The 16,232-nt window shown below is 34.6% G+C and overlaps 1 protein-coding gene across 1 annotated transcript in view; it reads right to left on the bottom strand.

The window, feature by feature from the left end:
• LOC132104440 (atrial natriuretic peptide receptor 1-like) overlaps window positions 1-16,232 on the bottom strand; it is a 113,352-nt gene that overhangs the window by 34,996 nt on the left and 62,124 nt on the right. The window contains exon 4 of the mRNA XM_059509917.1: window positions 15,236-15,371. Coding sequence (XP_059365900.1) covers window positions 15,236-15,371 — 136 coding nt within the window. The remainder of the gene's footprint in view (window positions 1-15,235; window positions 15,372-16,232) is intronic.

Raw genomic sequence — 16,232 nt, forward strand, 5'->3', positions numbered from 1 at the left:
ACATATTTTGCAGGTAGTTATCCCAAAAGATCTACGGCAGCAATTTCTCCAGTTTGCCCACGATAATCCTTTGAGTGGGCATCTTGGGCGCATGAAAACATTACGACGATTGCTTAACATGGTGTATTGGCCAGAAATTCAACATGATGTATGGGATTACTTAATTTTGAGGGCATCTCAACTCAACTGGTCAATGTTTCTAATTTACGATCTACTTCATCTTTGGACTTTCTTCTAAATTGATCTCTACTCTACTCTGGATTACCGCTGTGGATTATCTTGGACTTTATCCTTTTAACATCCTAAACATCTACAATACTGTGATGAACCCAGGACATTTGTGGTTATTCAGAAAGTTAAGGTTGAATGGACATTAAAAGGTTTTGCATCTAGATAGGGACAGACTTGTTACACAATATATGGTTTAGACATGTATGGTATTTGATGTTGTGTGCTCCTTAAAGAAATATATTATGCTATTCAACGGTGATTGATTCCCTTTCATTTTCTTTATGTGACATTTGTTGTTGACTGTTACACCTTCTTCCTTAAATTCAGCTCTAATTAGCTTGGTATTTACAAATAACTGCAGTGAAATAAGAGGGAAATTACATGCAGGATTTGTTGTTTCTAAAAAAAAACAAAAAAAACAAGAAGCTTACTTTCAAATAAAAAAAAGAGTTCAGGCTAAATGAATTAATGTAAAGGTTCATTCATTTAAAAAAGGAAAACTTGTATACAATCTGAACGCAATGCAAAATAAAGGTATCTGATCGATGTAAGATTATGGTAAAAAATTTCAATGCAAAATTAAATTAAATAGAAATGTATGATCATTAAAAATGTATGTGTAATATATATGGTTATTAATTTTTATCACAATTTCTGCTTCTCTCTATTAATTAAGAGTAATCATCTGCAGCAATTTCTGCTGGTTATTTATTCTAAAAACATTTAATTGTCATTTGACATTCGCATCTTAAACCGGCAACAAGCCCCCATGAGCTTTTATACTTGAGGCTTGATGTCAAGTGTTTCAATTTTCTGCAAAAAAGTTTTAATTAATCCCAACCTGGCAACTACGTGTAAGTGCCCTTTCTGCATTTAAGGAAAATGCAAAGAAAAAAAAAAAATCAACAAACATGTAAGATGGAGTTTTGTCATCTCTATTGAGATATTCTGCTCAAAGTGTCATACAGCCAGACTGTGCTCCTACTAAATCTGGAAAAGAACCTCTTAATAAATAGAAACAAAAATCTCGATAATATTGTTTACAATTTAATAGAGAAAAAAATTACTAAAATTAAAAACTACTTTAAGATTAAAATAAACTTGGAAAACAGAAATATTAAAGATACATAACTATTAAAAAATTACCACTTCTGAGCACATTCTGAGCAAACTTTCAAAATTCAGCTCATTATAAAAACCCCAAAACAGAACTAGCATTTTCCAAAATGATCAATTTTGACATCAAAATGTAAATGGCTGCAATAAATACTCACACTAAACATTTTCAAGCTATTAACCTGCAAAGTGGAATCTGAGTATGTTGGGACTTAATTAAATTATGATTTTTCCCAATAAAACACATCTTAAGGCTGTAAATGTGGTGTAAGATCATGCACATAAATACACTCACCTTAAAGAGTAAACCTTTTTGAAATGTTTTTAATGTTTTAATTATCCTTGGTAATCAAAAACACAATACATGCTTGCAAGTTTGAACATGTTGGACTATGTGGTGCATGAAAATCCTACTATAACAGGACAAAAGAACTTCATATTGCCACCAGAGGGATTGTGGACAACTGCTGAATCATGGGAAGAGGGTTACAGAAAATTCAGATGGTTTGCTTGGGTGTGGGAATGGACCAAGTAGTGTCAGCTCATATTAATACATATAAAAAACATGAACCTTTCTAAATCTATATATTTCCCACTCTGACCAAAATATGTCCCATTAGTCTGGTCACATGATCTGCATGATGGGAAATGCATTTCTAAATGCAAGTGACATGTTTCCGATTGCAAAGTGAAAATCGTAAAAGCAATTACTTATAATACTTCATCCCCTGGTTTCACAGACAGGGCTTAAGACTAGTCCTAGACTAAAATGTAAGTCTGAGCTATTTCCACTGAAATAAACTTGCACTGACTGATCTTAAAAATATATCAGTGCCTTTTTAGTTTTAAGATGCACATCGGTAATGTTTTTTTCTAAGCATGTTTATAAAAATTACTTAAATGTCCTAATTGATCTATGGTCTAATCCTGGCTTAGTCTAAGCCCTGTCTGTGAAACCGGTCCCATATGTCCAGTAATTTCAGGCTGTGCTTAAAAAGGGGTCAAAGTGGAAACAGTTTCAACTTTCTGTTACAACACCTGAACTGAAGTAATGTAGTGCTGTTTGATGATTTACTTCATGGAGTTTACAGGGCTTTATGAAATCTGTTTTTCAAATTGAACGAATTTTCTGATGTCATCTTTCTCGATTTAATTAGTCTGGTTTTAATGGTTTTTATTAAATTTGAATAATTAAAAAGATTTATAATCAAATGTATACATAAAATGTTTGTTTGTAAAAAGTATGCAATAATAGAGCTATATGACCCCCCCCCCCCAAAAAAAAAAATGTGTTTTATGATTTAATATAAATTATTATCAAACATGTTGGTAATAAAAGAAATGCATGAATATTAACAATTTAATTCATCTTTTAAATTGACATCAAATTAATTTTCAACAATTACATTTTTTTGACAAACAACTTAAATTAAAACATGGATGTTTTTTTTATATTTCAAAAATAATAATAATAATAATAATAATAATAACATATATATTTTTTGTTATTTTGAGAAGTGCATCTTAATGCACATATATTTCTGCCATAATTTCTTTAAGTTATTTTGGCAGGTATTTATAAAGACCTTAGAGCTTTTGAGTGTTCAAAAGTAATGTTGAAATGCTTGTAAACATAATTTTCACATCCACTAGTCCATATCACAATTTGATGAATAGTACAACCCTTTTTGATTTATTCATCCAAATTTTGTCACATTCCATTACATTCCTCATTATACAGTAAATTACGTTCCGCAATTCCATCTGCATTTTCCAAATCATAGTGTCCTGAATTTAATACACTGAGGAAGATTGACAGGGATTATGTGAAAAGGTCTCCACAGATGGATCAACTTCAAACCTGTGAGAAAGTTATATTCAATATTTTTTCTTACTTTGTAACCAAAGCAACGTATCAAAGTATTGACTCTTTATCGGGTATCCAATACAAAGCAAGAGGTCAGAATGGATGGTTTGTGGTTGGTAGAAGAGTCTGTAAGAATGAGCAGACAGATTTTGGGATCTCAGTTGTTTAAGAGCAAATGATTTTGAGTCCTTAGTCAATATCAAGTGAATTTGATTGCCTGTTATAAGATCTTCCCAGCACGATGGCTCCTCACACTGTTGATAACATTTGCGGGTTTGCGAACATACTCCGTCAATAACGTTTCTTGCCAAAAATAGTTGTTTTATAGAGAATGGCTCTTAGTTTATAGGCTTCTACTATGTTAAGATTGAATTATAAATAATGATGGTGACCTTTTCGTGTGTAACTATTCCCAACGGTTAGAAAGGTCAGGCTGCAATGTCATGAAAGCTTTTACTACTGTATATGAAATACTTGAAACTAATATTATTACAAAATAATATAAAATGAGGGTTTTTACCTGATATAAATTAAAGGATTTCAGGAAAACATGTTTGCAGAAATTGCATAAAGAAAATGAAGTAGATTTTTAGGCCCAACTTTATTTATGTATGTATTTATGTATCTATGTATTTATGTATGCATTGTGACATTAATTTCATTACAATTTAAATAATTGCATTACCATAGTGCCTCAAACATTTTCTTTTTTAATTCCTATTTTAGAGGCAATTCTAATTAGATTAGATATCATGGTATAAACAATTTATTATGACAAAATTATAATACAATAAATATTACAATGATGTTTACAATTTTAATATAATATAATTAGGGCTGGGCAAGTTAACGTGTTATTATCGTGATTTTGGCAAGATTCGTGACATTCATTCAAATGTATAAACTGCTTGTGTAATACAGATTCTTCATTTAGTTTTCTCTCTTATTTTTATCATTATAAAAAAACTATAATAATTTACAAATTGAACTAAAGGTGATTTGGACATTGTTCTAGCTTCTATAATACTGAATGCAGTTTTGTTACTCTGCACAGTTGTTAAAGGATACTATTGATCAAATGAGTAATGAAATAGGGGGTTTTGAGGGGTCTGCTTTATGTTCCAAAGCTTGTTTCTCTCTCTCTTTCTCTGTGTGGTCTGATGTCTTTTCAGAGGGGAATAGATTTCCTTTTTCAGCTTCTCACACAGAATAGGTGTTTTGAGTGGCCCAGAGGTGCTCAGTGCAGGTCTGGTTCTCAGGTCGATAAGGATAGCATAGCCACTGAATGGGCTGTATTTACTTCTGAATTCAGCTGATTAGCAGGAGACTTAAGTGCAACCTGGAGCAAAACCAACTGAGAGTGAATACAAGGAAGTGGATGAAAGCAGACAGCTGGTACAGTAAGTGGCCATAATATAATGTAATAAAAGCTCATGGTTTGATTCAAATACTGTAGATCTAATTGGATAAATCAAGGATGGTTCTGGCATATACATCAGCATACACTTTTAATTATTTTCGTTTAAAACATGCCATATTTACATATCTACAAACATGTAAATGGGTCATATATTGATGGATGAATGAAGCTGGAATAAAAGTTTAATTTTATTTATTTATAGAGGCACTGTTATTTTCTTTTGATGGATTGACTGTTTACATACTCATACAACAAAATATTCCAGGGGTCATGAAAGATTGTGAATATGATCAAAAATGCAAGCGGTGGCTAGCAAATTAATGTAATAATACTCTATCAGAGAGTTAAATGAAAGTATGTTTTCAGTAAAAAAAGATACCTACATATATTTCTTCAAGTCCATAAACCATAACTTGCTACAGATAATGTAAATATTCATGTTAATATATGCACGCATGCACACAAAAAGAAATGGTCAGTGGAAAAATACAGCTGGCCCCAACATAATGGTCTGTTCCTGTGTGAAAAATCCCTGCTCAAGGGAAGCAAGGGTCCATCTGGGGAAGTGACATCGCACCAGCCTCAGCTGCGAGTGGGAGCTAATGTAATCGCCATGGAGACGTGAGGAGAGTGATTGACAGGATCACCCCTGATCAAATTGCCTCTCCTGAATGAGGTAGGATGTTACGTGGAGGACACACCGGGTGAGACAAGGAACATGGGACTGGGAAGATGAGCCCCACAGTGAAAGAGGATGTCAATAGACAGTCTGTTGCAGATGGCTAAAGGATGTTCTCATGGACTGTGGGGGGTGATGGGACAGAGGGATGTGGGTTTCAACAGGCACACCAAATGGCGCTAATTTATGAAGAAATCTGAGAGAGGCCATGGGAGTAGGGCTACAGGGATTATGCCACAGGAAAGATGATCTCTTTGACTTCAGCAAACCCATGATGCAGGAAAGGAAACATGAGAAGTCACTCCAAAGGGATGCTGAGAATGGGAGTTATTACAATGCAAAGTGGACATGTTTATGAGCTCGGACTCAAAAAGGAAAAAGTTTGCTTCCATATAGATTGCAGAGTAATGTGGCAAACTAGGAGAGTAGCTGCAATGTGGTTTCCTGTGCAAAAATATGGAGCCTAATCCTAAAAACAGAATAAAGTATCAATTTACAAATTAAAATTTACATTACTAAATGGCAAATAGGGTTATTATAGTACACTAAAACCAAAACCATAAAAAAACTATTTTGTTACTTAAAATAATAATAACTGATATAAACAAGTTCTTTAAAAAAATATATTAATTCAGGTAGTTGCCAAGGAAACATTTTTCATTTCCATTTAGTTTAACTTGAGGTCCTAAAATAACTAAAACTGAACAACAACAACAAAATAAATAAAAGATATATCAACATATAAAAAAAATTACAACACTTTAACATGTTAAAATTAAAACAGAATATATATATGAAGAGTTTGGTTCCAAAATGCAATAAATCCATTTTGATTAATTTGAGCAAAAATGTGTTTTCTTAACCAAGAAAGTGGCAAGATAAAAAACATTATTTTCTGTACTTTCACATAGAATCTTTAGGTTATAATAACATTAAAATTTTAAATCCAGGTTTTGATTTTAAAATATTTATTATAAAATGTTATTATTTTTCTCGCAAAATGCAGTAAATCCATTGAATCAATATGAAAGTTATTTTTCATATTAAAACTGATGAAAATACACAACATAGTAAGTTGAACCACATACGACAACCTCTGAACTTAGTCAACACTAATCTTATACAGTATACAGGCACTGGACTAAAAATACATTTAACTGTCATCGCTTCCAAAATGAATTCAATGGGTCATCCTGTTAATGCAATAAATTAATGACAGCAATAAAATAAAATTTCATCATGAACAAGAACATGAACAACAATATCACATTAAACCACAGAAATTCCAAAATGACATTTTATTCATTCATTCATTATTTCATTAATCTTTGCCATGTTACATTCATTTAGCTGACTAGTGCTATGTGCTGTATTAACAAAAACATAAACGGCATTAATAAAAACACTAACAAGCTACGCAATATTCCCTTTAATAATCAAATGTGATTCATCTAATGAACGCGATACAGTGCAGCTTGCCAGTGATCTACAGCTCTGTGTATTAAATGCATCTGAATAATTTCCATCTGAAAGCACGTGATGGAGATTTACTGGTACTATTAATCACAGAAACGGCTTTACTGACGAGATGTTGATCACAAAGTACAAAGTAGACGAAGAAAACTAGGATGCGGAGTGTATTCAAAGCGTCGCCATTACTGTCGAGTGCGTGGAATGGTGCGCAGTGATTGGTTGTTACTGATTTGAGTGCGTGGAATGGTGCGCATTGATTGGTTTTTACTGTTTACAGTGTGTGGAATGGTGTGCTGCGATTGGTTGAGAGGATATATCGCATTCAGCAAAAAAGGGAGACTGGCGTTTGTCGCGGCTTGGAAAAAAAGGGAGAAAACATGACCCTATAAATCAGTAAAAAGTAAAAATTTATTTTCAATACCAACCAGATGCAATACTGATTTTGGCAGAAACATTCATGAAATAAAGAGAATGAAAGGTTTAGTATGCTAGAGAATGCACTGGGTAAAAGGTGAGCTTCGTACATAAAGATCCAGGCTGAATGTGCTGCGTAGCTGAACACTAGCATATGGATCAGAGTCTGTGCCAGCACTCTGATGCTCTCAGTCTAACACAAACATATCCAGATCATATTACCACATCACAGCAGTTACGCTTCGACGAGCATGCGTATCAACCAGCTTTTATGATTCATTGCAATTATGTCTTGATTAGCACCACATATCCAGGCCAGCTATTTTCAAAAGTATGACTGAATCAGTTTACACGCCACTAAAATTCTGCTCCAGAACTACTGAACTGCTTCCCTATACCACATTTAAAGACATCATTCGCGAGCTCCAGCAACAAGACTGTCAGAGGGCAGCAACATTATGTTGTTCTGTAAGACAGGGGGTTTCAGTATTGTTTTCTATATGAGGGAACCTTTCCTAATATATAAAGACCTCTTTCATAAAAAAACTTTCATAAACAGTATTGTGAGGAAAACATAAGTGCTATTATAAAACTGCTTTGGATTTAACCACATCAACTCTGGGGACCCACCGGTGGGTCCAATATTGCATATGTCTAATTCTCAAAAAATCAAAATAACAGCTGAAGTGGTTAATAAAAGACAGCACCAAAGCCAATGTAAATTATTAAATTATGATCTGGAATATCATATGAAATATTTTATTAATTAATAATTAATTAATTTACTGAAAATTAACCATTATGCTAAATACGTTTCATTTAATTATGTTTAATTAATAACTCATTGTAAAAAAAAACAAACAACAAAAAAAGTGAAACTACAATTCAAAAGTTTTTTTTTTTGTTATGTTTTTGAAAGAAGTCTTTTATGCTTGCCAAGGCTGTATTTGTTTAATCAAAAAATACAGAGAAAAGGAAAATTGTGAAAGATAATTCGATTTTTATTTGAATATATATATAAAAAAATCAAGATGATGGACAAAAGTAATACTGGCTCTATTTTACATATTACATAGATTAGTATTAAATATTAATTTAACTTTGATTTGTTTGTGTGTGTGTGTACAGTATATATATACACACACACACACACACACACGCACACACAGAGATTAGGAGAGTAGCTGCTTATAAAGACATTTGAAGCATTCTTCCAATCTTGTAGAAAAAACACGTGCACTATTTGTAAGCAGCCCAACTGCAATTGCTTTGGTAATACAAATGTATAGTTTTTGTCATGTCAATAAAGCACAATTAAATTGAATTGAGAGCAATAAAACTGGTAACACACACACATGCACACACACAAATATAAACAAAAAAAAAAAAACAATTAAAAACACAAACACTTGAAAGTCATTTAAAGGTTCCCTTGAATTTATGTGAAGAACCCTAAAATGGTCTCTAAAATGTCAGCAGTAGGGCATCTCAGCTTTCTCTGTGATCAGTGTTTCCTGTTGAATCTCAGTTCCATCATCTCTCAGCCACTCTCTGCTGAAGTGTCTCCTCCACCACTCCACCTTTAGTGGAGAGGATATAGTCCAAGTCTTCTTGCATAGAAAAGGATGCTTATCTGAGGGCCGCAGATCCTCAAAAGAATCTCATCAGTGACCTCCTGCCCTCTGACCTGAGCTCAGGTCACAAGTAGCACGGCCGATTTACAACCTGAATCTCTAGGGAAATAATGTAAGGTCAGGGGAACAGCAAGAGAATGAGGTAGAAAGCACTTAAAGTAATGGAAGTGAATGCCTCTTCAGTGTTTTCATTCCTCCTTATGGGAACTCAAGTCACACATCCATTAATGTGACTATTAGATTAGTGTGCTGTGCACTGTTGCATTTATTAAAAGCTCTGCACTGCTGCCTATTAACTATAGTGTAAAATAACTGTGCAAGCTCGAGGAAATCGAAATGCCACAGACATTAAACACAGGGCAAAGGACTGGATGTTCATGTCAGTTAAACATCAACAAATGAAGACAGAATTATTAATGTTATGCATTTAGCAGATGCTGTCTTCTCCAAGCAACAGTATATTTTTACTACACGGTCCATCTCCCTGAAGTCACCAGGGGTTAAGTGTCTCGTTAATGTGTAAGCCCTCCTGGGGTTTGAACAGACAGCCTTAAAGCCAAGATCATTAACCACAAAACCACAGTGAAACAGGAGTATAAATGTACATTTTTGTCTTAATGAATGACAAATGTGAATCACTGAAGCACATAGAAGTCAGTGATCAAGCTCAACATTTAACATAAGCACAAGGGTTTTTAACCTTCTGAGTTTACATACGCCAGTTAAACGTTTGGGGTAAGTATGATATTTTTTTAAAGAAATTAATACTTTTACTCAAGGATGCATTTAGTTGATCAATTGTGACTGTAAAGATATTAAGCTGTATTTACTCAGTACAACTTATAACATCCAAGTGAAATATATAACACCAACGTGTCAGAAAAAAAGAAGAAGAAAAAAACAGATTCACTGAGTTGGAAAAAGGATAACCCCCTTGTGTCAGTATTTTGTTGAACCATCTTCTGCTTTATTTACAGCCTTTAGTCTGTTTTTTTATTTTTTTATTTGTCTCTGTCTCTACTAACTTCGCACATCTAGACTTTGCAATAGAGCTGCTTAAGTTCAGTTCAGTTTAATGGTGAGTGTTTGTGGACTACAGTCTTCAAGTCCTTCCACAGATTTTCAGAGGGATTTATGTCTGAGCTCTGACAAGGCCATGCAAGGACATTCAACCACTGTGTGCTTAGTTTTTCTGTGTGCTTTGAGTCATTGTCATCCCAACTTCCTGGCAGAGGGCATCAGATTTTTCTAAAAAATTTGATGGTATTTTGCCCCATCCATGTTTCCTTCTATCCTGACAGTTCCAGTCCCTTCTGCAGAGAAACACCCACATAACAGGATATCACCACCTCCATGCTTAACTGGAGGAATCATGTTATTTGGAGGGTGAGCTGTATTGGATTTCCGCCAGACATAACGTTTGGTGTTGAGGCCAAATAATTCATTTTAGTCTCATCATTCTCAGAATCTTCAAGGTGTGTTTTGGCATTTCTCGAGGAGCAGCTTTTTTCTTGTAACCCTCCCATACAAGTCACATTAGTGGAGATTTTGTGATATTGTTGTCACATGCACACAATGACCACTCTTTGTCATAAAATCCTGCAGCTGCTTCAGAGTTGCTCTCTGACCAGTTTCTTCCCGGCTATGTGAGGGAAGGTCTGTGTTGTATCAAATACCTTCCACTTAATAAAAGACTTCACTGTGCTTCTAGGCATTGATAAAGCCTTTAAAAAAAGTGGTAGCACTTTATTTTACAGTCCTGTTCCCCATGTACATACTATGTACTAATTATAGTAATTACAATAACTATGTAATAACTAGGTACTTACCCTGAACCTACCCCTAAACCTAACCCTACCCCATGCAGTTACCTTGTATTACCAGAACTTTCTTAGATAAATACACTGTAAGTACACTATAAGTACATGTAAGTATACGTACTGTAAAATAAAGTGCAACCAAAAATGTGTATCCATCTCCTGACTTGTGCCTGTCCACAACTTTATCACAGAGATCTTTTGACAGTGCCTTGCCACCCACAGTTGATTGTTTGCTTCAGTTGCTCAACCAAGGACTGTAATTATGCAGGAAAGATCTTTTCATGCTGAGCGAATCAAAACGACCACAGCTGAAAGTCAAATTGCCATGTGTGCTTTTGTGATTAGCTACACCTGATCAAGTTTAAAAGTAATTTTTAGGAGGGGGGTAATCCTTTTTCCAACTCAGTGATTCTGTTTTTTTTTCTTTCTAACATTTTGTTGTTATATCTTTCACTTGGATGTTGTAAGCTGCACTGAACAAGTACAGCTGGATAAACAAAAAACTGTGTGGGGAGTGATTCTATACCAAATGTTTAATTTGCAAAAAAATATATATATATATCAAATAAATGCTGCTCTTTTGATCTTTCTGCTCAAAGGATACTGACAAATGTATCGTGGTTTCCACAAAAAAACACGAAGCAGCACAAAAGCTTTCAACATTGATAAGATATGTTTCTTGAGCAGCGTTTCAGCATATTAAAATGCTTTCTGAAGGATCATGTGACACTGAAGGCTAGAGTAATGATGCTGAAAAATCAGCTTCACCATCACTGGAAAATACATTTTAATATACTAAATAGAAACAGTTATTTCAAAAATTTTAATTAATTTTTAATGAAAATTATTTCAAAGTATTGCTGTTTTACTGAGTGTCATATACATGCATCCTTGCTGAGCATAAAATACTTAAAAAAAAGTGTTTAAGTCCAAAGAACTGTAAGAAAAGCCTGTGGGAATTAGAATGAGGTTTTAGATCATGATTTTTACACATATGTTGTTTTGTGGTGAATTTGGAAAAATCTTTCCAAAATTGCTACATGGCTTCAGGACCACAATTTCCACTTTTCTAATGAAGTTCATATGCTTTGAGTTTCTTGAGTTTCACTTTCTTGAAACCTTCTTCGTAAGCTATCGAGGGTGAATTGTGGATATGTTCATGTCAGAACAGTCCTTTGACACTTTGTGTGTTTCACTTTCTGGCATTGTTTTGACATGGGGGTGGAGTCAAGGGACTTGGGGCAAGAACAACAGTCCTGGACATGCCAGGCCTATTGAACATAATTCTTTATGTTTGTTTGCAAAAGCACATTTTTCACTCAATACTTTCATATTATTTGCAAAACTTTCTTTTCTTTTGCAAATATATGTGGCACTGAACTTACTCCATAGACCCTAGTTCCTAAACGCAAAGATTTCTGCCAGTCATTTGGAGAGCAAAACCAAAGTTGCATGGAGACCAAAAAGACAATCAAGAGACACACTGAGAGAGTGAGATATCCATGTGCATGAAACATAAGGAATCAAACTGGAAGAAGAAAGCAGAAGAAAATTATGAAACATGGATGAAATTATGAAACATGGAGCATGAACATAAAATTGGCAGAGAAGGTTGACAGGTCTGTGGCAGAGGAAGTAGGAGACAGAGGTGAAGGAAAGCAGTATGAGAGGAAAGCGTGAAACGAGAGGGGGAGGAAATGGAGAGGGAAGAAAAACAGGCAGAGCAGGGCAGGATGGGTAGACGTAATGGGTCTGCAGATGACAACCTTTAATAGGAGAAAGCAGATGTTACAGGACAAAAAAAAACCCAACAAAACAAAACAGATGATCTTGTTTGTTTTAATGGACAGATACTCTGTCCTACCCACATACACCGGTATTAATACACCTCAGATGATGAGGGACAAAAACAAGGAAACACATAAAAGAAGACACCATTGATTGGATGAGAGCGAGTGGGTGAAGAAAAATATGCATGCATGGATTCTTAACAGCTTTATCAAAAATATTTCTCCTAAGATTCTTTAGTAGAAATAAAAAAGACTAGTGCTGTCAGTCGACTGAAATACTTACTGCAAACTTTTTCTAATGTTTTGTTTATTTATTTAATTTTGGCCAAGGACCCCAACATATGCATATATTGATGGCCTTCTGAGGGGAGCCCCTTATTTGATATCATGGCAGCTATGTATTTTTATGCATAAAGACCCATTTATAATGTGTGTGAAAAATATTAAGCATGAGAAAAGTGTTTCTGAAATAAGATAACTGGCTTTTATTTTGCCAATGTCCTAAAGCCAAAGCAAACTATTAATATATACCTCGAAAATATTCAACTTGTATTACATTGACTGGGTATGTATATTTTGAGTATGTTGCAAAGAAGGACATTTTTTTTTCCACAATGCATGTAATATTTAGTTCTGATTTCTTACTGTTAAATACTATGACTGTCAATAGAATAAAATAATAGCTATTAATTCCATGACTTCTTTAAAATCAGAATGAAAAATTGAATTAAAAAAAAGTGCAAAAATGCTTCAAACTACTTAACATATTAAGTCTTTAACCATGCAGCTCCCTTATGACGTTTTTGAGATGTGGGTGATTGCTGGGTGGGTCGGTGTACTTTTGCTAGTGTTTGACCGATATATATATTCTAGCCTTTTACCGCGTGCAGTGTGAACGCTCTGATCCGTTAATATGGGTTCAGAAAAAAGGCGCATCACAGAAAGTGTGTGAACCTGGAGTTAGGCATATGCCCGGTCTGTTCTGTTCTCGCGCTAGGCACAATGCATTCTGATTGGATCAGATAGCATAATGCGGGAGGTCAGGGCCGCGGAAAATCGTGCTATAAAGCGATTTAGAAATCGCGCACGCTCAAATCGTGATTTTATGATGATTTCTATTAAACACACAGCCCTAGAATGAACTGGAAATGAACAGAAAATAACTCGGCTGGCACCATATAGCAAAACGGGAAAACCAGATCCAGGCAGAGCTCGGCAGCGGGTAGACAGTCAGCGGAGCAAGCAGTCAGGAGGAAACATGTTGACAGCCATTTATGCATGTTTGAATTTGTTGTTCTCTGTAACAAGGAGTCGGAGGCGTTCGGATCCATATGCAGAATTTATTAAACAGAATGGTCATACAGGCAGAGATCAGGAATGGCGCCAGGTGTGTCACGGATAACTAGAATCGTAACCAGAAACAAGCAGAGATGTGGACAGGCAGCGGAGAATCAGAGTCGGAATAAACAGTACAAAGGTCAAAACACAGGAATAACAAACACAGGGAAAACGCTCGGAAATGTCAGACTGGCTAAACAAGACTTCGCAGTGAGTGAGAGTGAGTGTGCTGCTTTTATGTGTGTGTGTAAATGAGGTGCATGTGTGGCAAGGAAATTGGCTGATGAATGAGGTGCAGGTGTGGCAGGGTGATTGTGATGCAGTGACTCATGGGTAATGTAGTTCGGGTGTGGTGCAACAGTATAAGAGGTGCTAGTGTCCAAGTGACATCTGGTGGTTGATGGGTGGAATGGTCCTGAGTGGAGTGCCCTCTACTGAAGCTCATGGGCACTCCATCTAATGATCGTGACATTCTGTAGCATATGCCGCAAAAATATTTAAGATAAATTGGCGTTTTATTCTTAAACCAATCAGCAAGCAAAGTTACAGTTTAATATTTATTTTTTGTTATTTAATTATATATATGAAATATTTATTATATTATATAATTAATTATATAAATATGGGGATTGAATAAAAGCGTCTGCTAAATGCATTAATTTAATTTTTAATTTTAATTTTAATTTTAATTTAAAGAAAAAGTACATAAAAGTATTCAAAGATGTTAGTGCAATTAATCTGAGCCACGAGTTTCAGGACAACAAACACAAAGTGCACTTGAGAGTCTGTCAGTATGTGAGTTTCATGCATCTAAAACATACTGCATTCCAAACAGCATAAATGAAAGCATATCTAAAATACAATACTGAAATAATGGCAGGTGCAAGCACACACTGTCAAGAAATGCGCACGTCTCACTGCGCATATCCTGTGCAATGAAGCCAACCACACACATGTGCCTTATGTGGAGAAAAAAACAAGCTCAGAAATGATTCTGAAATGTTTATAAAATTAACTCAGAATCATTGAAGAGAGAATTGCGATGCATCTGAGAATCAACTTTTTCTCCCACCTTTACAGCAAAGCAAAACAAAGCAAAAAAACAAAACAATAAGAAAAACAAAGAAAAGCAAAGTAAAATAATAATAATAATAATAATAAAAAATAATAATAATTAAATAATAATAATAATAATAATAATTGAAAAAATGATTGCAAAACAGCGAAAAACAAACAAAATACAGAACAAAATAAAATGTGAAACAAAACAAAAAAGCAAATCATAAAGTGCCTGGAGGATGTGAATGAAATTGAGAAAATGGTTGGTGACATTACACATTGGTCAAAATGGTCTCTTCCCGCTCAGAATAAGCTGCAGTTTTTCCCAGACTTTTTATCATTTGGCATAAAATCTAGCTATGTGAGACTATAGGTGAATGTAAGCAGAACTGACCATGGTATGTGCGATTCCACATCCTCTTATTGATAGCGTCCCCTGGGGGCCTCACACCTGACCGATCCAGAGTCTCATTTAGTGCATGAGAATACAGCATGACTCCATCGTGGAATGAGCCAGAAATCAGATTCATCTGGAAGAAAAGTGCACAAATTACATACTAGCATTAAATCTCAAAATAATTGGGTTTTATTAAATTTAATTACTTTTATTAGATTACAAGCTCTCTAGAGATCATAGGGATAGAAAACTTGACAGCATTGCAGGACTGTAATTCGATGACCCACACGAGACTGTGTGCTAAGAAAAATGGCAGCATTCCTAATGCTGTCCGTCATTCTCCTGCTCGACTCACCTCTGCTTCACTGTTTAATAACACACATCCCTCCTAAATATGTTGAAATGCATCCTGTTTATCCAGAATTTGTTTGATAATGGAAATACATTCTAAAATAGTGATAAGGAGTTAGTCACTAAGACCTATTTCAAACTTGTTATTTACATGAGGAGGAGCACAAGTGCAGAAAATAGAGTTAATATACATTTATATTTACATTTAGACATTTAGCAGATGCTTTAGTTCGTAGCAACTTAAAAATGAGGACAATGGAAGCAATCAAAATCAACAAAACAGCAATGATATGCAAGAGCTATAACAAGTCTCAGTTAGCTTAATGCAGTTCACGTAGCAAGTTTCTTTTTTTAAAATCATATAATAAATAAAAAGAAAACAGACAGAAAAGAAAACGAATAGAGCAAGCTAGTGTTAGAGGCCTTTATTTGCTTTTGTTAATTTTATAATATAAACCAGATTCCAAAAAAGTTGGGACACTGTACAAATTGTGAATAAAAACAGAATGCAATGATGTGGAAGTTTCAAATTTCTATATTTTATTCAGAATACAACATAGATGACATATCAAATGTTTAAACTGAGAAAATGTATCTTTTTAAGGGAAAAATAAGTTGATTTTAAATTTCATGGCGTTAACAC

This window comes from Carassius carassius, chromosome 25, assembly GCF_963082965.1.
Source record: "Carassius carassius chromosome 25, fCarCar2.1, whole genome shotgun sequence".
Classification (NCBI taxonomy): domain Eukaryota; kingdom Metazoa; phylum Chordata; class Actinopteri; order Cypriniformes; family Cyprinidae; genus Carassius; species Carassius carassius.